The sequence below is a fragment of the Moschus berezovskii genome, chromosome 24, assembly GCF_049115385.1.
Source record: "Moschus berezovskii isolate FMDL1 chromosome 24, NW_MosBer_1.0, whole genome shotgun sequence".
Lineage (NCBI taxonomy): Eukaryota > Metazoa > Chordata > Mammalia > Artiodactyla > Moschidae > Moschus > Moschus berezovskii.
This window is the reverse complement of record NC_142483.1, coordinates 61853766-61878981: the sequence shown is the minus strand read 5'-3', so window position 1 is coordinate 61878981 and position 25216 is coordinate 61853766. Positions and strand designations below refer to the sequence as shown.

At 40.4% G+C, this 25216-nt stretch overlaps 1 protein-coding gene across 2 annotated transcripts in view; it reads right to left on the bottom strand.

Moving 5' to 3' along the window:
* Nucleotides 1-25216, bottom strand: part of LANCL2 (LanC like glutathione S-transferase 2) — a 103215-nt gene that overhangs the window by 18172 nt on the left and 59827 nt on the right. For both annotated transcript variants that reach the window (XM_088831755.1, XM_055414811.2), the window contains exons 4-6: nucleotides 24391-24538; nucleotides 22923-23069; nucleotides 19801-19983 (exon numbers count right to left, since the gene is read on the bottom strand). In XM_088831755.1, the coding sequence (XP_088687881.1) occupies nucleotides 19801-19983; nucleotides 22923-23069; nucleotides 24391-24538 (478 nt within the window). The remainder of the gene's footprint in view (nucleotides 1-19800; nucleotides 19984-22922; nucleotides 23070-24390; nucleotides 24539-25216) is intronic.

Genomic DNA, 25216 nt, shown 5'->3' with positions numbered 1-25216 from the left:
TCAGGAAAAAGATACAAAATCTTTGTTACCACAAATACCACATGAACAAACTGAAGGCTGTTTGTCAGACATGCATTCCTTGTAAGAATCACCTCTTTGACAATGGATCACCCTCTCCTAAGTAATCTGCTGAATAAGCCAAAGCCAGGTCAAAGGAGTTCCAGCTGCTGCATTCAAGTGTGTGGTTCCAGGCAGAACCACCTTGTGCCTGTATGGTGCTAAGTACCTGAGGCAGGGCCTGAGACATTTAGCAACATGTTGGCATCCAAAAGTATAAAAACTAAAATATACTATTCCTTATTTTCCATTAAAAAAAAAAAAAGAATGAAGGTGGGAGAGAGGAACAAGATGGTGGAGCAATAGGATGGCGAGACCACACTCTCCCCAACAAATTCATCAAAATAACATGTGAAGCAGAGTAAAGTCCACAAAACAACTTCTGAATGCTGGCAGAGGACATCAGCCACCCAGAAAAGCAGCCCATTGTCTTCGAAAGGAGGTAGGAAAAAACATAAAAGATAAAAAGAGAGACAAAAGAGGTAAGGACGGAGCTCAGTCCCGGGAAGGGAGGCTTTAAAAAGAGAGAAGCTTCCAAACACCAGGAAACACTCTCACTGATAAATCTGTGGTGAGCCTTGGAACCTCAGAGGGCCACATAACTGGGAGGAAAAAGAAAGAAACAATTAAAATCCACAGATTACCCGCCAAATGGTAACTCCCAGCGGAGAAGCAGCACAGACGCCTGCATAGGCCATTAGCAAGCGGGGGCTGGGCAGGGAGGAGCCGGCTGAACTGCTTAGAGAGAGGACTGGGCTTGAATGCTGCAAGGGCAATCTGAGAGAACTGGGGAGAGCAAAGCAGACTGGGATAGCTTCCCCGTGAAAAAGCGGAAAGCTCTAACCTAAGACTCTGCCAGCCCTGCTCAGAGAACAAAGGGCTGAGCAGAGCGAGCCGGCTGCGGTCGGCCCATCCACCACCCCCCATCCCCCGCCGAGACAGGCAGGGAGGTCAGCCAGAGCCGGAGGGGGCAACCGCAGCCCCAGAAAAGCATCCGATACAAACTGCAGGCAGGCTTGTTGCTAATCAAGACTTCTTGGGCTCGGGCCAGTCGATATCCACCTAAGAAAGTGAGCCAGTTGTACACCCAGAAAACCGAGTGGCAGGGACTGGGGAGGTGATAAGTTGCAGCGACCGCGCTCGCCAAACACTTGGTCACCTGAGCTGCTCGGACCGGGGAAGGCATAAAAAGCAGGCCCAACCAAGTCTGCGCCTTTGTGGAGTACCCAAGAAACTGAACTTGAGCCGCACAGACCTGTGAAGTACATACAACCCAGCGCCAGGCTCGGACAGTTCCCGGCAAAGCAACCTAGAGCCTGTGCAGTGTAGACTGGGACAGCACACGTGCTGTGAGCGGGGGCAAACCCAGTGTGGCTGAGATGCTGCGAGCACTCCCCACAGACACCAGAGATATTTGTCTGCAGCGTTCCTCCCTTCCCAGAACAGGACTGAACAACTGAGCCTTAAAAGGTGTCCACCTACCCCCTAGTATCAGGGTGGAAATTAGACACTGAAGAGACCAGCAAACAGAAGCTAAAACAGAGGGAACCACCTTGGAAATGACAGAGAAGTCTAGAGACTACTCCAAGAATAAGACCAAAAACCAGAGGCAAGAGGCTTAAGCCCGAATCCTGAGAACACCAGAGAACTCCTGACTCCAGGGAACATTAATCGATAGGAGCTCATCAAACGCCTCCATACCTACACTAAAACCAAGCACCACCCAAGGGTCAACAAGTTCCAGAGCAAGACATACCACGCAAATTCTCCAGCAACACAGGAAAATAGCCCTGAGCTTCAATATACAGGCTGCCCAAAGTCACTCCAAACCCACTGACATCTCATAACTCATTACTGGACACTTCACTGCAATCCAGAGAGAAGAAATCCAGCTCCACCCACCAGAACACCGACACAAGCTTCCATAGCCAGGAAACCCTGACAAGTCACCTGTCCAACCCCACACACAGCGAGGAAACTACAAAAAAAAGAGAACCCCACAAACTGCCAGAAGAGGGAAAGGCCACCCCAAGCAAAGCAATATAAGCAAGATGAAGAGGCAGAAAAACATCCAGCAAGTAAAGGAACAAGATAAATGCCCACCAACACAAACCAAAGAAGAAGATATAGGGAATCTACCTGATAAAGAATTTCGAATTTTGATGGCGAAAATGATTCAAATCTTCAAAGCAAAATAGAGTTACAGATAAATAACCTGGAGAAAAGGATTGAGAAGATGGAAGAAAGGTTTAATAGGGACTTAGAGGAAATAAAAAAGAGTCAATATGCAATGAATAATACAATAGATGAGATCAGAAACACTCTGGAGGGAACAAACAGTAGAATAACAGAGGCAGAAGACAGGATAAGTGAGCTAGAAGACAGAATTGTGGAAATAAATGAAACAGAGAGGAAAAAAGAAAAACGAATTAAAAGAAATGAGGAGAATATTAGAGACCTCTGGGACAAGGTTAAATGCTCCAACATTCGAATCATAGGAGTCCCAGAAGAAGACAAAAAGAAAGAGCATGAGAGAATACTTGAGGAGATAATAGTTGAAAATTTCCCTAAAATGGAGAAAGAAATAATCACCCAAGTCCAAGAAACCCAGAGAGTCCCCAACAGGATAAAGCCAAGGCAAAATACTCCAAGACACATATTAGTCAAATCAACAAAGATCAAACACAAAGAACAAATATTAAAAGCAGCAAGGGAAAAGCAGCAAATAACACACAAGGGGATTCCCATAAGGATAACAGCTGATCTTTCAACAGAAACTCTTCAGGACAGGAGGGAATTGCAAGACATACTTAAAGTGATGAAAGAAAATAACCTACAGCCCAGATTACTGTACCGAGCAAGGACCTCATTCAAATATGAAGGAGAAATCAAAAGCTTTACAGACAAGCAAAAGCTGAGAGAATTCAGCATCACCAAACCAGCTCTCTGACAAATGCTAAAGGATCTTCTCTGAACAGGAAACACAGAAAGGGTGTATAAACTCGAACCCAAAGCAATAAAGAAAATGGCAACAGGATCGTACTTATCAATAATTACCTTAAACGTAAATGGGTTGAATGCCCCAACCAAAAGACAAAGGCTGGCTGAATGGATACAAAAACAAGACCCCCATATATGTTGTTTACAAGAGACCCACCTCAAAACGAGGGACACATACAGACTGAAAGTGAAGGGCTGGAAAAAGATATTCCATGCAAACAGAGACCAAAGAAAGCAGGAGTAGCAATACTCATATCAGATAAAATAGACTTTAAAACAAAGGCTGTGAAAAGAGACAAAGAAGGAAACTACATAATGATCAAAGGATCAATCCAAGAAGAAGATATAACAATTATAAATATTTATGCACCCAACATAGGAGCACCGCAATATGTAAAACAATTACTAACAAGTATGAAAGGGGAAATTAACAACAATGCAATAATAGTGGGAGATTTTAATACCCCACTTACATCTATGGATAGGTCAATTAAACCGAAAATTAGCAAGGAAACACAAACTTTAAATGATACAATAGACCAGTTAGACCTAATAGATATCTATAGGACATTTCACCCCAAAACAATGAATTTCACCTTTTTCTCAAGCGCACACGGAACCTTTTCCAGGATAGATCACATCCTGGGCCATAAATCTAGCCTTGGTAAATTCAAAAAAATTGAAATCCTTCCAAGCATCTTTTCTGACCACAATGCAGTAAGATTAGATCTCAGTTACAGGAGAAAAACTGTTAAAAATGCCAACATATGGAGGCTGAACAACACGCCGCTGAATAATGAACAAACCATAGAAGAAATCAAGAGAAGTCAAAATATGCATAGAAATGAATGAAAATGAAAACACAACAATCCAAAACCTCTAGGACACTGTAAAAGCAGTGCTAAGGGGGAAGTTCATAGCAATACAGGCACACCTCAAGAAACAAGAAAAAAGTCAGCTAAATAACCTAACTCTACATCTAAAGCAACTAGAAAAGGAAGAAATGAAGAACCCCAGGGTCAGTAGAAGGAAAGAAATCGTAAAAATTAGGGCAGAGATAAATGCAAAAGAAACAAAAGAGACCATAGCAAAAATCAACAAAGCCAAAAGCTAGTTCTTTGAGAAGGTAAATAAAATGGACAAACCACTAGCCAGACTCATCAAGAAACAAAGGGAAAAGAACCAAATCAATAAAATTAGAAATAAAAATGGAGAGATCACAACCGACAACACAGAAATACAAAGGATTATTAGAGAATACTATCAGCTATTATATGGCAATAAAATGAATAACCTGGAAGAAATGGACAAATTCTTAGAAAAGTACAACTTTCCAAAACTGAAGCAGGAAGAAATAGAAAATCTGAATAGACCCATCACAAGCACGGAACTAAAGGCTGTAATCAGAAATCCTCCAGCAAACAAAAGCCCAGGTCCAGACGGCTTCACAGCTGAGTTCTACCAAAAATTTAGAGAAGAGCTAACACCTATTCTACTCAAACTCTTCCAGAAAATTGCTGAGGAAGGGAAACTTCTAAACTCATTCTTTGAGGCCACCATCACCCTAATCCGAAAACCTGGAAAAGATCCCACAAAAAAAGAAAACTACAGGCCAATATCACTGACGAACATAGATGCAAAAATCCTTAACAAAATTCTAGCCATCAGAATCCAACAACACATTAAGAAGATCATACATCATGACCAAGTGGGCTTTACCCCAGGAATGCAAGGATTCTTCAATATCCGCAAATCAATCAACATAATACACCACATTAAAAAACTGAAAAATAAAAATCATATGATTATCTCAATAGATGCAGAGAAAGCCTTCGACAAAATTCAACATCCATTTATGATAAAAAACCCTCCAGAAAGTGGGAATAGAAGGGACATATCTCTACATAATAAAAGCTATATATGACAAACCCACAGCAAACATTATCCTCAATGGTGAAAAACTGAAAGCATTTCCCCTAAAGTCAGGAACAAGACAAGGGTGCCCACTCTCACCACTACTATTCCACATAGTTCTGGAAGTTTTGGCCACAGCAATCAGAGCAGAAAAAGACATAAAAGGAATACAAATTGGAAAAGAAGAAGTAAAACTTTCACTGTTCGCTGATGACATGATCCTCTACACAGAAAACCCTAAAGACTACCAGAAAACTACTAAAGCTAATCAATGAATACAGTAAAGTTGCAGGATATAAAATCAACACACAGAAATCTCTTGCATTCCTATACACTAATAATGAGAAAATAAAAAGAGAAATTAAGGAAACTATTTCATTCACTGTTGCAACGAAAAGAGTTAAATACTTAGGAATATATCTACCTAAGGAAACAAAAGACTTGTACATAGAAAACTATAAAACAGGCGGGAGACGCCCGGCTCCGGCGGCGCAGACGCGGGAGACGCCCGGCTCCAGCGGCGCAGACGCGGGAGACGCCCGGCTCCGGCGCAACTGACCACGTGCAGAATCGTGGCTGAGATGAGGTACCCCGCGCCCAGGGTTAGGGCGGTGGCCGAGAGGAGCTGTACCACATCCAAGAGGCGGTGGCTGCTTGGGCACTGGAGGGCCGAGAGGAGCTGATCCACATTCAAAGCAGGAGGGGCGGCCTTGAGGAGATACCCCTCGTCCAAGGTAAGGTACAGCGGCTGCGCCTTGCTGGAGCAGCTGGGAAGAGATACTCCACGACCAAGTGGAATATAAGAATCCAGTGTTCTGGGGAGGAAGGAACAAGATGGCGGAGGGATAAGATGGCAAGACCACTTTCTCCCCCACAAATTCATCAAAAGAACATTTGAACGCAGAGTAAAGTCCACAAAACAACTTCTGAATACTGGCAGAGGACATCAGGCTCCCAGAAAAGCAGCCCATTGTCTTCTAAAGGAGAGAGAAGAAATCCAGCTCCACCCACCAGAACACCGACACATGCTTCCCTAACCAGGGAACCTGGACAAGTCACCCGTCCAACCCCACACACAGCGAAGAAACTACATAATAAAGAGAACTCCACAAACTGCAAGAAGAGGGAAAGGCCACCCCAAGCAAAGCAATATAAGCAAGATGAAGAGGCAGAGAAATATCCAGCAAGTAAAGGAACAAGATAATTGCCCACCAACACAAACAAAAGAAGAAGATATAGGGAATTTACCTGATAAAGAATTTCAAATTTTGATGGTGAAAATGATTCAAAATCTTGAAAGCAAAATGGAGTTACAGATAAATAACCTGGAGAAAAGGATTGAGAAGATGGAAGAAAGGTTTAATAGGGACTTAGAGGAAATAAAAAAGAGTCAATATGCAATGAATAATACAATAGATGAGATCAGAAACACTCTGGAGGGAACAAACAGTAGAATAACAGAGGCAGAAGACAGGATAAGTGAGCTAGAAGACAGAATTGTAGAAATAAATGAAACAGAGAGGAAAAAAGAAAAACGAATTAAAAGAAATGAGGAGAATATTAGAGACCTCTGGGACAATGTTAAACGCTCCAACATTCGAATCATAGGAGTCCCAGAAGAAGACAAAAAGAAAGAGCATGAGAGAATACTTGAGGAGATAATAGTTGAAAACTTCCCTAAAATGGGGAAAGAAATAATCACCCAAGTCCAAGAAACCCAGAGAGTCCCCAACAGGATAAACCCAAGGCGAAATACTCCAAGACACATATTAATCAAATTAACAAAGATCAAACACAAAGAACAAATATTAAAAGCAGCAAGGGAAAACCAGCAAATAACACATAAGGGGATTCCCATAAGGATAACAGCTGATCTTTCAACAGAAACTCTTCAGGCCAGAAGGGAGTGGCAAGACATACTTAACGTGATGAAAGAAATTACCCTACAGCCCAGATTACTATACCCAGCAAGGATCTCATTCAAATATGAAGGAGAAATCAAAAGCTTTACAGACAAGCAAAAGCTGAGGGAATTCAGCATCACCAAACCAGCTCTCCAACAAATGCTAAAGGATCTTCTATAGATAGGAAACACAGAAAAAGTGTATAAACTTGAACCCAAAGCAATAAAGAAAATGGCTACGGGATCATACTTATCAATAATTACCTTAAACGTAAATGGGTTGAAATTTTCAAAAAGGCTAGGAAACAATTCTCATAGCCATCAATTGTTCAGTGTTGAGTTCATGAATAGTTTTTAAAGTTTGGGACAAACTGTAGTATTTGCTATTTGAAGTACTATTTGTAATTGGCATATTACGATGTAACATTGGTCTTCATTTCCAACTTAAAACGCCTAAAAATGCCTAACAGGTTTTTAGATTTGTGAATTTTAATTGAAATGTATTTTACGATGTTACTAAACCTGCAGAAATATTGAAATATTTCAGAGAACTTATTCACTGTACATTTAATTTATTTTATTTATTAAAGTTATGAACTGTAGGAAGTTTTACTTGTTGGGTCAAATGCTTGTTGCTTCAAATGCTTGTTGCATTTGAAGTGCTAGTTACAAGAAAATCAAATACCTTCAATGTATAAATGCTATTAAGTAAAGGACTCTGGAGTATAAGTAAGTTTGTTTAAAGAAATTTAGTCTGTTCAACTTGAAAAAAATAAATAAAATTGGATTATTTGATTAAAAAAAATAAAAAATAAACAGCACAGTCTTTTATATATTGTTAAAAGTTTAAAAAAAAATTCATTACAGCAAGGTTAGTTAGACACATGATGGATGCAGCTTTAATCCTGCCATATATTATTACAGTTAAAATGTAAATGATGAAAAATATTTTGTGCTTATCAGCATTTATGTGGAAATGTGTTTTACAGTGATATATGGTGTTATATTTCTATTATTGTGATGAAAAAGAAAACAATACAAAAAGACGAAGTGTTTATTAAAACATGAAAAAAGAAAAAGAAATAAATGGTTTTGCAGCACTGAAGAGATTATAGAAAGTAAATAAGCTAGATCAGACCTGTTTTATGTAGTAATTTTATAGTTTATTTTAATTATTTCAGTTGTAAAATATTGTTATACTGTTAATTAGTTCTGATTGTTCATATTAAACTATTGTAATGCAAATAAATAAATAAGGGAAAAATAAAGAAAATTATTAAAGAAAAAAAAAAACTATAAAACACTAGTGAAAGTAATCAAAGAGGATACTCATAGATGGAGAAATATACCATGTTTGTGGATTGGAAGAATAAATATTGTAAAAATGACTATACTACCCAAAGTAATTTATATATTCAATGCAATCCCTATCAAGCTACTAACGACATTTTTCACAGAACTAGAACAAATAATCTCACAATTTGTATAGAAATACAAAAAACCTCGAATAGCCAAAGCAATCTTGAGGAAGAAAAATGGAACTGGGGGAATCAACCTGCCGGACTTCAGGCTCTACTACAAAGCCACAGTAATCAAGATAGTATGGTACTGGCATAAAGACAGAAATATAGATCAATGGAACAAAATAGAAAGCCCAGAGATAAATCCCCACACCTATGGACACCTTATCTTTGACAAAGGAGGCAAGAATATAAAGTGGAATAAAGACAGTCTCTTCAACAAGTGGTGCTGGGAAAACTGGTCAGCCACTTGTAAAAGAATGAAACTAGAACACTTCCTAACACCATACACCAAAATAAACTCAAAATGGATTAGAGAGCTAAATGTAAGACCAGATTCTATAAAACTCCTAGAGAAGAACGTAGGCAAAACACTCTCCGACATAAATCACAGCAGGATCCTCCAAGACCCACCTCCCAGAATATTGGAAATAAAAGCAAAAATAAACAAATGGGACCTAATTAAAATCTAAAGCTTCTGCACAGCAAAGGAAACTCTAAGCAAGGTGAAAAGACAGCCTTCAGAATGGGGGAAAATAATAGCAAATGAAGCAACTGATAAAGGATTAATCTCCAAAATATACAAGCAGCTCCTGCAGCTCAATTCCAGAAAAATAAATGACCCAATCAAAAAATGGGCCAAAGAACTAAACAGACATTTCTCCAAAGAAGTCATAAAGATGGCTAACAAACACATGAAAAAATGCTCAACATCCCTCATAATCAGAGAAATGCAAATCAAAACCACAATGACATACCATTTCACACCAGTCAGAATGGCTGCTATCCAAAAGTCTACAAACAATAAATGCTGGAGAGGGTGTGGAGAGAAGGGAACCCTCTTACACTGTTGGTGTGAATGCAAACTAGTACAGCCACAATGGAGAACAGTGTGTAGATTCCTCAAAAAACTGGAAATAGAACTGCCATATGATCCAGCAACTGCACTCCTGGGCATACACACCGAGGAAACCAGAATTGAAAGAGACACATGTACTCCACTGTTCATTGCAGCACTGTTTATAATAGCCAGGACATGGAAGCAACCTAGATGTCCATGTGCAGACGAATGGATAAGAAAGCTTTGGTACATATACACAATGGAGTATTACTCAGGCATTAAAAAGAATGCATTTGAACCAGTTCTAATGAAGAGGATGAAACTAGAGCCTATTATACAGAGTGAAGTAAGCCAGAAAGAAAAACACCAATACAATATACTAAGGCATATATATGGAATTTAGAAAGATGCAAATGATAACCCTGTATATGAGACAGCAAAAGAGACACAGATGTATAGATCAGTCTTTGCGACTCTGTGGGAGAGGATGAGGGTGGGATGGTTTGGGAGAATGGCACTGAAACATGTATAATATCATATGTGAAACGAATCGCCAGTTCAGGGTCGATGCATGTTACAGGATGCTTGGGGCTGTTATGTGGGGATGACCCAGAGGGAGGATAAGGGGAGGATGGAGGTGGGAGGGGGAACTCATGTACACCCGGGGCGGATTCATGTCAATGTATGGCAAAACCAACCAATATAATATTGTAAAATAATTAGCCTCCAATAAAAATAAAAAGAATGAATGTGAAATAAAGACAAGTGATAAGTAACAACTGATTATCAATGTGTTGTTACCAAAATGACTATGCTGCTGCTAAGTCGCTTCAGTCATGTCTGACTCTGTGCGACCCCATAGATGGCAGCCCACTAGGCTCACCCATCCATGGGATTCTCCAGGCAAGAACACTGGATTGGGTTGCCATTTCCTTCTCCAATGTGTGAAAGTGAAAAGTGAAGTCACTCAGTCGTGCCTGACTCTTAGTGACCACATGGACTGCAGCCTACCAGGCTCCTCCGTCCATGGGATTTTCTAGGCAAGAGTACTGGAGTGGCTTGCCATTGCCTTCTCCGAAAAGAAATGCTAAAGGAAGCTCTTCAGCATGAAGGAAAACTCTGGACCTTCATGAAGGAATGAAGAGCACTATAAAGAGCAAATATACAAATAAATATCAAAGACCATCTTCTTTGTCTTAATTTCTTTAAAATACTATTTAAATAGCAAAAAACTAAACGTTACATGACTGGTTTTTAACGTTTGTTGATTTATACATCTGAGAGATGTAATAAAGATATACAGATCTGCAGTCAACAGAATTGGCACTTCCTACTTTTTTATGTGAAAGGTCCAACGTTAATTCTAAAGAGACTCTGAAAAGTTAAGGATGTATACTGTGATTTCTATATTGAAACATTAAAGATGTATATTTGAAGTGAAGTCGCTCAGTCGTGTCCGACTCTTGTGACCCTATGGACTGTAGCCTACCAGGCTTCTCCGTCCATGGGATTCTCCAGGCAAGAATGCTGGAGTGGGTTACCATTTCCTTCTCCAGGGGATCTTCCCGACCCAGGGATCGAACCCGGGTCTCCAGGAACCACTAAAAAATGAGTGGCGAGTAGCCAAGAAGAGATACCCCACGTCCAAGGTCAGGAGCAGCGGCTGTGCTTCGCTGGACCAGCTGAGAGGAGATACCCCATGTTCAAGGTCAGAGAAACCCCAGTAGGATGGTAGGCACTGGAGCGGCTGTGAGGAGATACCCCATGTCCGAGGGCAAAGGAGAAGCCCCAGCAAGATGGTAAGAGGGGTGAATTCACACTTAGAATCAAACTCCGTTCCCGGCAGAGACACTCAGAGGGCTCAAACAAACCTTGTGTGCGCCAGGATCCAGGGGCCCCACAGAGACTGAGACAAAACTGTGTTTGAGCGTGTCCTGTGGAGGAACAGGTCAGCAGTGGTCTGCCGCAGGGACAGGGGCTCTGGGTGTGGGTATGGCATAAGCCCTCTTGGAGGAGGTCGACATTAACCCCACCATAGAGCTGCCAGAACTTACACAGGATTGGGAAATAGACTCTTGGAGGGCACAAACAGAACCTTGTGCACCAGGACCCAGGAGAAAGGAGCAGTGACCCCAGAAGAGACTGACCCAGACTTGCCCGTGAGTTTCCAGGAGTCTCCAGCGGAGGCATGGGTAGGTGCTGGCCTGCTGCAGGGTTGGGAGCACAGAGTGTAGCAGTAGATGCATAGGTTCTTTTGAGGGAGGTCAACATTATCTTCATTACCTCCACCATAGTTTGAAAGTGAAGTTGCTCAGGCGTGTCCAACTCTTTGCGACCCCATGCACTGTAGCCTACCAGGCTCCTCCATCCATGGGATTTTCCAGGCAAGAATTCTGGAGTGGATTGCCATTTCCTTCTCCAGGAGATCTTCCCCACCCAGGGATTGAACCTGGGTCTCCTATATACGAGCCACCAGGGAAGTCATTCCACCATTCCACCATAGTCTGAAGTGAAGTGGCTCAATCATGTCCGACTCTTTGTGACCCCGTGGACTTTAGCATCTGTCCATGGCTCCTCCGTCCATGGGATTTTCAAGGCAAGAGTACTGGAGTGGGTGGCCATTTCCTTCTCCAGGGGATCTTCCCAACCCAGGGATTGGACCCGGGTCTCCCGCATTGTAGGCAGATGCTCTTACCATCTGAGCCACCAGGGAAGTCCTCCATAGTTTGGCCCCAGATAAACAGCAGGGAGGGAACACTGCTCCACCCATCAACAGAAAATTGGATTGAAGATTTACCAAGCATGGCCCCACCCCTCAGAACAAGACCCATTTTCCCCCTCAGTCAGTCTACACCATCAGGAACTTTCCTCAAGCCTCTTATCCTTCTCCATCAGATGGCAGACAGACTGAAAACCACAATCACAGAAAACCAACCAATCTAATCACATGGACCACAGCCTTGTCTAGCTCAATGAAACTATTACCATGCAGTGTAGGGTTACCCAAGACAGACGGGTCATGGTGGAGAGTTCTGACAAAATGTGGTCCACTGGAGAAGGGAATGGCAAACCACTTCAGTATTCTTGCTTTGAGAACCCCACAAACAGTATGAAAAGGCCAAAAGATAGTACACTGAAAGACGAACCCCTCAGGTCGGTAGGTGCCCAATATGCTGGAGATCAGTGGAGAAATAACTCCAGAAAGAATGAAGAGATGGAGCCAAAGCAAAAACAACACCCAGTTGTGGATGTGACTGGTGATGGAAGCAAGATCCGATGCTGTAAAGAGCAATACTGCATAGGAACCTGGATGTTAAGTCCATGAATCAAGGCAAATTGGAAGTGGTCAAACAGGAGATGGCAAGAGTGAATGTTGACATTTTAGGAATCAGCAAACTAAAATGGACTGGAATGGGTGAATTTAACTCAGATGACCATTATATCTACTACTGTGGGCAAGAATCCCTTAGAAGGGATTCTTCATCATAGTCAACAAGAGTCCAAAATGCAGTACTTAGATGCAATCTCAAAAACAACAGAATGATCTCTGTTCATTTCCAAGGCAAACCATTCAATATCACGGTAATCCAAGTCTATGGTCTGACCAGTAATGCTGAAGAAGCTGAAGCTGAATGGTTCTATGAAGACCTACAAGACCTTCTAGAACTAACACTCAAAAAAGATGCACTTTTCATTATAGGGGACTGGAATGCAAAAGTAGGAAGTCAAGAAACACCTGGAGTAACAGGCAAATTTGACCTTGGAGTACAGAATGAACAGCGGGGCAAAGGTTAATAGAGTTCTGCCAAGAGAACACACTGGTCCTAGCAAACACCCTCTTCCAACAACACAAGAGAAGACTCTACACATGGACATCACCAGATGGTCAACACTGAAATCAGACTGATTATATTCTTTGCAGCCAAAGATGGAGAAGCTCTATACAGTCAGCAAAAACAAGACTGGGAGCTGACTGGCTCAGATAATGAACTCCTTATTGCCAAATTCAGACTGAAATTGAAGAAAGTAGGGAAAACCACTAGACCATTCAGGTATGACCTAAATCAAATCCCTAATGATACACAGTGGAAGTAAGAAATAGATTTAAGGGACTACATCTGATAGAGTACCTGATGAACTATGGATGGAGGTTTGTGACATTGTATAGGAGACAGGGAGCAAGACCATCCCCATGGAAAAGAAATGCAAAAAAGCAAAAAGGCTGTCTGAGGAGTCCTTACAAATAGCTGTGAAAAGAAGGGAAGTGAAAAGCAAAGGAGAAAAGGAAAGATACACCCATTTGAAAGCAGAGTTCCAAAGAATAGCAAGGAGAGATAAGAAAGCCTTCCTCAGTGATCAGGAATAGAGGACAGAAATAGAGGAAAACAATAGAATGGGAAATATCACAGATATCTTCAAGAAAATTAGAGATACCCAGGGAACATTTCATGCAAAGATGGGCTCAATAAAGGACAGAAAAGGTATGGACCTAACAAAAGCAGAAGATATTAAGAAGAGGTGGCAAGAATACACAGAATAACTATACAAAAAAATCTTCACGACCCAGATAATCATGATGGTGTGATCACTCACCTAGAGCCAGACATCCTAGAATGTGAAGTCAAGTGGGCCTTAGGAAGCATCACTACGAACAAAGCTAGTGGAGGTGATGGAATTCCAGTTGAGCTTTTTCAAATCCTGAAAGATGATGCTGTGAAGTGCTGCACTCAATATGCCAGCAAATTTGGAAAACTCAGCAGTGGCCACAGGACTGGGAAAGGTCAGCGTTCACTCCAATCCCAAAGAAAGGCAATTCCAAAGAATGCTCAAACTACCACACAATTGCACTCATCTCACATGCTAGTAAAGTAGTGCTCAAAATTCTCGAAGCCAGGCTTCAGCAATTCATGAAACGTGAACTTCCAGATGTTCAAGTTGCTGTTAGAAATGCAGAGGAAGCAGAGATCAAACTGCCAACATCTGCTGGATAATCAAAAAAGCAAGAGAGTTTCAGAAAAACATCTATTTCTGCTTTAGTGACTATGAGAAAGTTTTCAACTGTGTGAATCACCACAAGCTGTGGACAATTCTGAAAGAGATGGGAATACCAGACCACCTGACCTGCCTCTTGAGAAACCTGTATGCAAGTCAGGAAGCTACAGTTAGAACTGCAGATAGAACAACAGACTGGTTCCAAATAGGAAAAGAAGTAAGTCAAGGCTGTATATTGTCACCCTGCTTATTTATCTTACATGCAGAGTACATCATGAGAAACGCTGGGCTGGAGGAAGCACAATCTGGAATCAAGATTGCTGGGAGAAATATCAAAACCCCACCCTTATGGCAGAAAGTGAAGAAGAACTGAAGAGCTTCTTGATGAAATGTAAAGAGGAGAGTGAAAAAGCTGGCTTAAAGCTTAATCTTCAGAAAACTAAGATCATGGCATTAGGTCCCTTCTTCATGGCAAATAGATGGGGAAACGTGGCAGACTTTATTTTTTGGGCTCCAAAATCACTGCAGATGGTGACTGCAGCCATGAAATTAAAAGACACTTACTCCTTGGAAGGAAAGTTATGACCAACCTAGACAGCATATCAAAAAGCAGAGACATTACTTTGCCAACAAAGGTCCATCTAGTCAAGGCTATGGTTTTTCCCGTGGTCATGTATGGATGGGAGAGTTGGACTGTGAAGAAAGCTGATCGCCGAAGAATGGATGCTTTTGAACTGTGGTGTTGGAGAAGACTCTTGAGAGTCCCTTGGACAGCAAGGAGATCCAATCAGTCCATCCTAAAGGAAATCAGTTCTGAATATTCTTTGGAAGGAGTGATGCTGAAGCTGAAACTCCACTGCTTTGGCCACCTGATGTGAAGAACTGACTCATTTCAAAAGACCCTCATCCTGGGAAAGATTGAGGGCAGGAGGAGAAGGGAACAACAGAGGTTGAGATGGTTGGATGGTATCACCGACTCAATGGACATGAGGTTGAGTAAATTCCAGGAGTTGGTGATGGACAGGGAAGCGTGCTGGGATGCAGTCCATGGGGTTGCAAAAAGTCGGACATGACTGAGCGACTGAACTGTACTGAAAAATTGTGCAAACAGATGCAACTAAAGAGTCAACAGAGAAATTAAAATGGAATTCCAGAAAAAATCCAATTAATCTCTCCTACAGGCCTGGCATGCTATGATTCATGGGGTCGCAGAGAGTCGGACACGACTGAGCGACTGAACTGAACTGAAACTGAACCTCCCTAAAAGGGAAAAAAGAAAAAACAAAGGAGGGAAAAAAAGGTCCCAAAATGTAGCCAATAGAAACCATATGGAAAAATGTTAGAGCTAATTCCAACCATGTAAATATTATTAAACTAAATTTCCAAGTTAAAGGCTGAGATTGTTAAAACTGCATTGCTAGACAAGGTCCAACTATAAAGAGACACACTTCAAATACAAAGATATCAAGAAGTATAAAACATTGCTGACATAATAGACAGAAAATATAAACAGCAGAAACCATATTTGTGGATAGGAACACTCAATATCAATATCAAATCTACCAAAACTGATCTCTAAATTGACTGCAATCTCTGTCATAATCCCAATAGGCCTCTTTTGCAGAAGTTGATGAACTGATTTCTAAATTTTATACTGGATTGCAAAGGATCTAGGATATTTAAAACAATTTTGCAAAAGAAAAACAAAGCTGAACTTATCTGATTTTAAAGCTTAAAGCTAGAATAATCCAAACAATACGGCATTATAATGACAGATAAAGAGGCTAAAACAACAGAATAGAGAGCCCAAGTATAAACCTATGCTTACTGGGTAATCTGATCTTTGAATTAGTGCCTCTATAGATACCAAATGAATCAATTGGGGAAATAAGTCTGCAACAAACAATGTGGGAACAATCAAACACTCCTACAGTGAGAAAGAGAGCCTCAGTCCTTCACATAGTATATAAAACTTAATTTGAGACAATTCTAAATATAAAATCTAAATCAATGAAGCATGTAGGAAAATACTGTCTGTATAACCTGGGAGTGAATAAAATTTCATAGACAAGATTCAGAAAGTAGCTGCCATTAAAAAAAAAGAAAACAAAACACTGATAAGGTAGACTTCACCAGAATTTAAAACTTGATTCATTAAAAGATACCATACAGAATATTAAATTAGGATGACTACAGATTGAGAGAAATTATTTCCAAAACATATCTGCAAAAGGGCTTACAACCAGAACATAGGAAAAAATTGTATAACTCAATAATAAAAAGATAAAAAATAAATAAAACAATGTGGGAAAAAGATATGAACAGCCACTTAACAAAAATATACAGTTAACCCTTGAACAATATGGGGGCTGGGGTACCAGCCCCCACCTGGTTGAAAATCCCTATAACTTTACAGTGGGCCCTATCTGTATGCCATTCTGTATCCTCATTCAACCCATCATGGACTGTACTGAACCAAAGCACTGTATTTATTGAAAAAAACCCAAATATAAGTGGCCCCACAAAGCTCAAACCTGTGTTGCTAAAGGTGCAACTGTACAAACATCCCATGAGCACAAGCAAAATTGCTTGATATTATTAATCATCAGAAAAACATAAATCAAAACCAGAATGAAATACCAACCAGAAATGAAGACAACTTTCAACATTAAGAGTTGGCAGAGATGTACAGCAACTGGAATTCTCTTACACTGCTGACTGAATGCAAAAATGATACAGCCCTTTAAGAAAAAGTCTAGCAGTGTCTTATGAAATTAAACAAGTCACCTTCTGATCCAGCAATTCCACTCCTAGTTATCAGCCCCCAAAGAAATGCAAACACATGTCTACGAAAGACCTGTACAAGTGTTCACTACAGCTTATTCATAGCAGTAAAATAACCAGAAACAAACAGACAAACTAATATGTCTATAATGATGCTTCATATCAGGAAGGTACCAGAATCTTGAGGAAGAAGGAAAGAAAGTATGTATAGTTTGAAAATAACGTCTCCAGGTGATTCTGACAAACACCACCTAGAAGAAAGATATTCCATGTTAGAAATAATCAACTAACAAATGAGTTTTTAGAGAATAATTTATACGAAAACATTTTCTAATGAAAAGTTAAGGTCAAGAATTGACCATCAAGATGCATTTCTAAGAGTTCTACTGTGGAAATTACAGAGCAGGATTGTGGGTACAGGAAGGGAGGGTATGTTTTTGTCACACATTTAGCCCAGAATCAAAGGATAACTTTGCTAACACTTTGCTATGACTTACATGGTTTTCTTGGGCAACATATTTACCTTTTCAAATATAACTTTATTTGACCAATGTTCAGTTCAGTTCAGTTCGGTTCAGTCACGCAGTTGTGTATGACTCTTTGCGACCCCATGAATCACAGCACGCCAGGCCTCCCTGTCCATCACCAACTCCTGGAGTACACTCAAACTCATGTCCATTGAGTCAGGGATGCCATCCAGCCATCTCATTCTCTGTTGTCCCCTTCTCCTCCTGGCCCCAATGCCTCCCAGCATCAGAGTCTTTTCTAGTGAGTCAACTCTTCGCATGAGGTGGCCAAAGTATTGGAGCTTCAGCTTCAGCATCAATCCTTCCAATGAACACCCAGGACTGATCTCCTTTAGAATGGACTGGTTGGATCTCCTTGCAGTCCAAGGGACTCTCAAGAGTCTTCTCCAGCACCACAGTTCAAAAGCATCAATTCTTCGGCAATCAGCTTTCTTCACAATCCAACTCTCACACCCATACATGACCATGGGAAAAACCATAGCCTTGATGAGACGGACCTTGGTTGGCAAAGTAATGTCTCTGCTTTTTAATATTCTATCTAGGTTGGTCATAACTTTCCTTCCAAGGAGTAAGCATCTGTTAATTTCATGGCTGCAGTCAGCATCCGCAGTGATTTTGGAGCCCCGAAAAATGAAGTCTGACACTGTTTCCACTGTTTCCCCATCTATTTGCCATGAAGTGATGGAACCAGATGCCATGATCTTCGTTTTCTGAATGTTGAGCTTCAAGCCGATTTTTTCACTCTCCTCTTTCACTTTCATCAAGAGGCTTTTGAGTTCCTCTTCACTTTCTGCCATAAGGGTGGTGTCATCTGCACATCTGAGGTTACTGACATTTCTCCCAGCAATCTTGATTCCAGCTTGTGCTTCTTCCAGTCCAGTGTTTCTCATGATGTACTCTGCATATAAGTTAAATAAGCAGGGTGACAATATACAACCTTGACGTACTCCTTTTCCTATTTGGAACCAGTCTGTTGTTCCATGTCCAGCTCTAACTGTTGCTTCCTGACCTGCATACAGGTTTCTCAAGAGGCAGGTCAATGTTAGTATTTGTTTATTAGTGGCTGAGTCCACACAAACTGCTAATGCCCTAAGGACTGAATGTGTGGTTAGAAGGTGGAAGATTTTACTATAACCTATAATTTACCATAAAGAACTGATCGTAGAAAAGTGAAAGTGTTAGTTGCTCAGTCATGTCTGACTCTTTGCAACCCCATGGACTTGTAGTCCACTAGGCTCCTCTGTCCATAAGATTCTTTAGGCAAGAATACTGGAGTGGGTAGCCACTCCTTTCTCCAGAGGATCTTCTCAACCCTGTAATCAAAATCAGGTCTCCTGCACTGCAGGCACATTCTTCACCATCTAAGCTACCATGGAAACTCACTGATTGTAACTATTCATCCAAATAGCTTCCATCCATGAGTTTGACAAATGTCCACAAATGTACCTGTTAGGAAATCACCTTCAATTAACAAAATTCCTAATACATCACAGAAAGAGTATTAAAAATCTTGACTTTTTTTCCAAGACCATCTAAAATACTACATAATTTCAAACAATACATGTTCATACCAAGAAGAGAATGCCCTATGTGAAATGTGAGTAGCAACAGGAGGGCAAATCAAACATCAACCATTACAAAGATGCATTAAAAGAAAAATAAAATTTCAAAAGTAATTTTACATGATAATTTCAATTTACATGGTAATTTTAAGTCCAGGAGAGAAATAACAGTATTCTTAACACTGTGCGTAGACAGATCGAGAGTCTACTACAGTTCATCAGTAAGGGCATTGCCGAATTTCCAATAATACCCTGTACGTGTGAAAACTTGAACGCCATGTCCATCTTTCATAAATAATTTTATAACAATTTTAAATTCAGATTTAAAATTTCCCAAATCATCATCATCATCCTGCAACAAAGGTTTATTCAAGGAAGGAAATGAAATGATGTGAAGTCAAACAAAAAGCATTGTGGCTATAATGCTACCTCCTACCTTACTGGTTACTCATACTTATGTCATCTAGGTTTTCTTTTACACATAAATATAATCCCTGTTAAGACACACATACACACTTACAGCTCTAACTATAGTGGTGATGAACAGTGAAATAAGATTTTCTGTTTACTAGTAGAAATATTAGCCCTAAAATGTTTTTAGTTTGCAAGCAAATGTGATTATCAAGATGAAACTGAAAACTCGGTGATGAACACTGTGTGCATGCACATCGGATGCTAAGGACATGACCTGAGCACTGACCTTGTATGCCTGCATGAGCATGTGGATGACACCGGGGGCCCCATGGCACCAGTGCACCAGTCGGTCTGTCTCATTGCTTAGTGACGACGGATAATTCCCAGATCGGAATCTTTTGTGGCGCATATAGTCAATACTAGGTTTCACCATTTCTGTCAAGGTTTCTTGGTCCACTTTTGCTGCTGGCTTTTAAACAAATAAAAAATTTAATTAATTTTTCCATAAGTTTTTTTCTTTTTTAACCTATATTGTGGCTAATATAGCTAAGCATTAATTACCTAGAATACTGAGGAACATATAAAACTAGAATTAATTTACCTCTCTGGTTACTTAAGGCCTGGGCAGACTTTTGCATCAATACTTGCTGAGGCTACAGATAAAGCTGAAGACTGTCTGCTGGGGATTCCCTCTTGCTCAGGGGAGGCCTTCAACTGACTGGATGAAGTCCACCCACAGTGCAGAGAACAGACTTCTTTACCAGAAGTCAACCTGTTTCAATGTAAATATCACCTATACACCCTCAAAGAAATACCCAGAATAATGTCTGACTAAATGTCTGGGCACCACAGCCCAGTAAAGTTAACACATAAATTTAACCATCACAGACAGCTGGGGACTTTCATATACCTATATCTACAAATCTTTTATCTGAGCTGTTTCTGCAAGAGACTTCAATTCCCTATGTGAGGCGGGAAGGCACTGACAGCTGGGCTGGGGGAAGGTGCTGGGGAGAGGCCAGCTGTGGCCACAGAGAGGTCTCCTTGCTGACCGTGGGAACAGTCACGAAGCCCCGTCTTCAGTTCTGTGCTCCACTTCCAGTCTCATCTTCACCTGGCTTTCTGGAGTTAAAAGAACCGGGTTTACTCTTTCGGTCTACTTCCTATTAACTCTAGTCACCTCGCTGTGCAGGGTGATCCCTGCAGAGGCCCAGGTGGGCTCCACAGAGATTTTCAAAGATACCCTCCTGTGGCCCAGACTCACTCTCCACCTGCATACATGACTGGCACTGCCTTTGAGGGCACCTTAAATTCCTGAGTGCAAGGCTTAAATTCCTGGTTTGCTTCTTGCTGGTGTCCTCTTCCTCAGGCAGCTTGTGCAACCATCCTGTCCACTCAGGTCACCTACTGTTCCTTTGTTCCTTCATCTGTTCTCAGTATACATACTTGTCTAGTGGGGCTACAGAAGTCTCCAAGTCTCATCAAAGAAGCTGGGTGTCAGTTTTCTGTTTTCCTTGATGTTCTGACATGATTTTCAAGAAGAACTGTTCTTTATTCTAAAAGTGGAGTTCTGTTCAAATGATATTTTGGAAAGTTTTTGTGTATGCTGTTCTGATAGCTGTTCAAATGAAACCACACAGGAGCCCCCACCGTGGTCAGGCTGGCACCACTGGGGAGAGGCGTGCACGGCCAGCCTCATGAGACCAGCTCTGGCGCATCATTGCTTAGTGATCAGGAAGAGAACGCTGACATCAGTTTCTAAATAGTATCCTTTACAAAATAGTGTCTCTATGTTCGTCACTTTAAAAGTAGGTGAGTTGAAAATTTTATGACTTGTGATTCTCTCAAGGATCCCCCTAATATCTAGCAAAATTAAACTAAACACCTAAAACTAAATTATTGGTCATTTTCTTATGATTATGTTCCCCCTAAAGGTTTTACCACTTTTAAGAAAGGTTCAAAAGCCACTGTTATAAACGTTTTTCTGAGAAAACAGAAAAAAACAGACAATCTACCAACTGTCTAGAACAAAATTGCCATTTTAAAATGAGACACGGAATCCTGGCTGCTTGGGAACATGTCTGAACTAAGACAAAACTCACAAATTGGAATACATAGGTGTTTTACTTTCTACAGTGATAACCGAATATACTTAATCACCAGAAAAAGGAGTTCTAGTCCTGGGCAGACAGGAATTTCCTATTTTCCTTCAGTGAGTACCAGCATGATGCAAAAGATAAAAATAAAAAAGGAAAGTAAGTAAAAATTTTAAAAAGGAATATACAGGCTTTTAATTAAAAAGATCTAAATTCTAATCCATGTTCCTTGACATACTAGCTTTGTAATTTTGAATAAGTTTATAAAGTACTCTGTTATGGGTGTGGTAGAATAAAAAAAGGCTTAATTGGAAAAAAAAAAAGTACAGCCAGACCTCGTTGTATTGCTCTTTGTTTTACTGTGCTGCATTGTGTTTTTAAAAAACTGAAGGTTTGTGGCAACTCTGAATCAAGCAAGTCTATTGGCACCACTTTTTCCAATAGGATTTGCTCATTTTGTTTCTCTGTGAAATATTTTGGTAATTCTCACAATATTTCAAGCTTTTTCATTGTTATTATATCTGATATAGTGATATACGATCAGTGACCTGTGATGTAACTACTGCAAAAAGATAACCACTCACTGAAGGTTCAGATGATAGTTGAGCATTTTTTTAGCAAATAAAGTCTTTTAAAATTCAGGTATGTACATGTTTTTTACGGACATAACAGTATTGCACGCTTTAAACAGACTATACTATAATGTAAAAATAGCTTTTACATACACTGGAAAGCCAAACAATGTATGACTTCCTTCACTGTGACATCTGCTTTACTGCAGCAGTGTGGAACTGAACCTTTGATGTTGCTGAGGTCTGCCCACAGAGGAGGGACTCACAGGCCATAAGGCTGGAAGCAAGCTGAAGCAGTATCTGGTGCAAAGTCTTTGACTATCTGACGGAAGAGTTAGTATGTGATTCAGCAGACAGGGGTGATTCGGAGACAAGATCATAACTACAATAATAAACTAGTTAAAAATTTTCAACACAACTGATACCAAGTTGGGGTTATTTGCATATAAAAAGCCTCTGCTCTAGTCTGCATTCTAGAAGCCTTTTCTGTTTCTTGAAGGTTTTCCCCAATTAAAAGACCAGGGAAAAATGGACAGAAATAAAGTGTGGGCCACAGACACCTTATCCAGCACAAAAGTGCACACAGAAGGACTCTCTCTCAGGAGGTCCTGTTTGAGGATCCATGACTCTTATTTCATTTCAGCCTGCTTGGTTTGTGGTAAAATGTCAGTTCCCATTCTGAGTTCAATCTAGTATTTTATGATGTGGTTACTGCACTGGCATTACAGACTGTCACTCACCTGCATCAACAGGTAGTAGATCCCGGCCATGCCATGGGCTGCTCCAACATACTGCTTCCTGTGCCACTGATACAGCAGGGGACAGCGCTCTACCTTCTTCTCTTCCCTGGACAAAGCTTTGCCCGATTCAAGGATAGCACTGACTACCTACACAGAGGATGAGACAGGTAAGTCTAGAAAACTTACATGTAACCTGTTTTAGTCTAATCAAAAATAACAACATGTCTTTATATACATAGAGTACTTAATCTGAAAATCTTTATATACATAGATCACTTAATCTGAAAATCTTTAATCTTTAATTCATAGATTAATCTGAAAAGATAAGCACCATTATCTTTATTAATCAATAAATACAGTCAGGGAGAAATCAGAAGATAATCTCAGAGTAAAAAAGATATTAAGAAGTATCAAAAGGTCTTTGTATGGACAGTTTACTAGAACCTAGAAAAACTTCCTATAAAAAGTATCCTGGACTGCTTAGACTCAATATTTTCCCCCAAAGGGCAAGTACAGTTGGCCCTCCATATCTGCTGTGGGGTTCACACCAGTGGATTCAACTGACCTCTGAAAAAAATATTGGGGAAAATATATTCCAGAAAGTTCTAAGCAGCAAAACTTGAATTGGTTGCATGGGGAAAACTTTTACATAGCATTTTACATATATACATGCCACATGGTGTTGGGCATGAAAAGTAATCTAGAGATGATTAAAGTACACAGGAGAATATGCATAGCTTACATGCAAATACCACATCACTTTATTAAGAGACTTCAGCAGCGTGGCATTTTGGTATCCAGAGCGGGTCCTGGAATCAATCCCCAGCAGGTACTAAGGGATAACTATACATCCACCAATGCTGGAGGAACTGGCTTTATTTATGAAAGATTACAGCAATGAGGTTTACTGCAGGATTTTAGAATGACTATGTGGCAAAGTAGTATTTAACTGTTTCCTCATATCCTCTCTCCCCTCATACTTTTGGTAACAGGGCTCCAAGTTTTAGTGAGACATATTGCCTCAGAGATACAGACAGGGGGACACAGTCATTTGACAGAGTTCTAGAAGTAGGATGAGCACACAAGTGAGGTGGGCAACTTTGAGTTCCTCCACGTCCTCACCACCCTCTGGGCTGGGGTTCTCAGTGCTGTGCAGATAAGGGCATGGCCCAAGGATAAGGCAGAACAAGACAGAAGCTGGTCCCTAGCCATATTCACCTCACGAAAGAGAAATAAACATTCTCTCTTCATTAAGCTACTGTTTCATTCTAGTAAAAACAGCTGAATTAATACAAACTTTAAAAAAAAATCCCCAGAAGAAAAAATAAAAGAGCTATTTATTTTATGAGAGGCCTTAGGAAATTACTCTTACCTAGAGGCAGAGTCCAGCTACTACTCTAACTCTATGCTAGCAGACAGGCTGCCTGATGGATAGGAGAGGACTCCCCAACCCACGGCCCCACAGTACCTCTTTGATAGCTGACTCAGACACAGCGCCTGGACCTATCTCCGTGTTCACGTAGAGTAAGGCGTACAGATAACCTGCCCGTCCATAAAGCAGCTCATCAGGAAGGTCTGAATCTCGACAGACGATGGTTCTCTGGAGTTGCAAAAGTCTACCCAACAAGAAAAATTCTGTTTTCCCAGAGAATGTCTAAAACACCTCTTCCTGAAACTATAAGTAACCCTATCACTTGAATTATCTGTTATTATTTTTCATTTAAAAGTGATTTTTAAAAATATCAAAAAAGAGGGAAGACAACAAAAACTTCCACTGCAAAACCAAACAAAAACTTCTCTTTCAGATATCAAAATTAATAATAACACATCTTGCTGTTCAAAAGTTCTACATTTACTAATATATCTAAACTTTATAGGAATATATACATATAAGAGAAGATGCTCAGTTTTGAAACCCAGAATTAAAAGAAAGTGACTGGAAATTTTAATAAAAATCTTACTAAAATGTAGCCAATGCTTGAGAATTAGCTTGAGTTACCTCATCTTTAACTAACATTAACTGACCAGCACATGCCAGACACTTCACTAGACTATGGCAGTGAGCTCTGATTCAAAAGAGAATATAAACCAATATATGCAATAAAAGCTTACATTCTCTGTGTTTCATAACAACTGAACCAAAGAATAACTCAGTTATTATAGTGAATCTAAGGCATATAAGCTAATTTTCATGCACTGAAGGCAACCAAAAACTACTTAGGAAAAAACATGCTTACTCTCTTCCCTCAAATTAAGATAAACACATGCTTGGATAGAAAAGGAGCAAACAATCC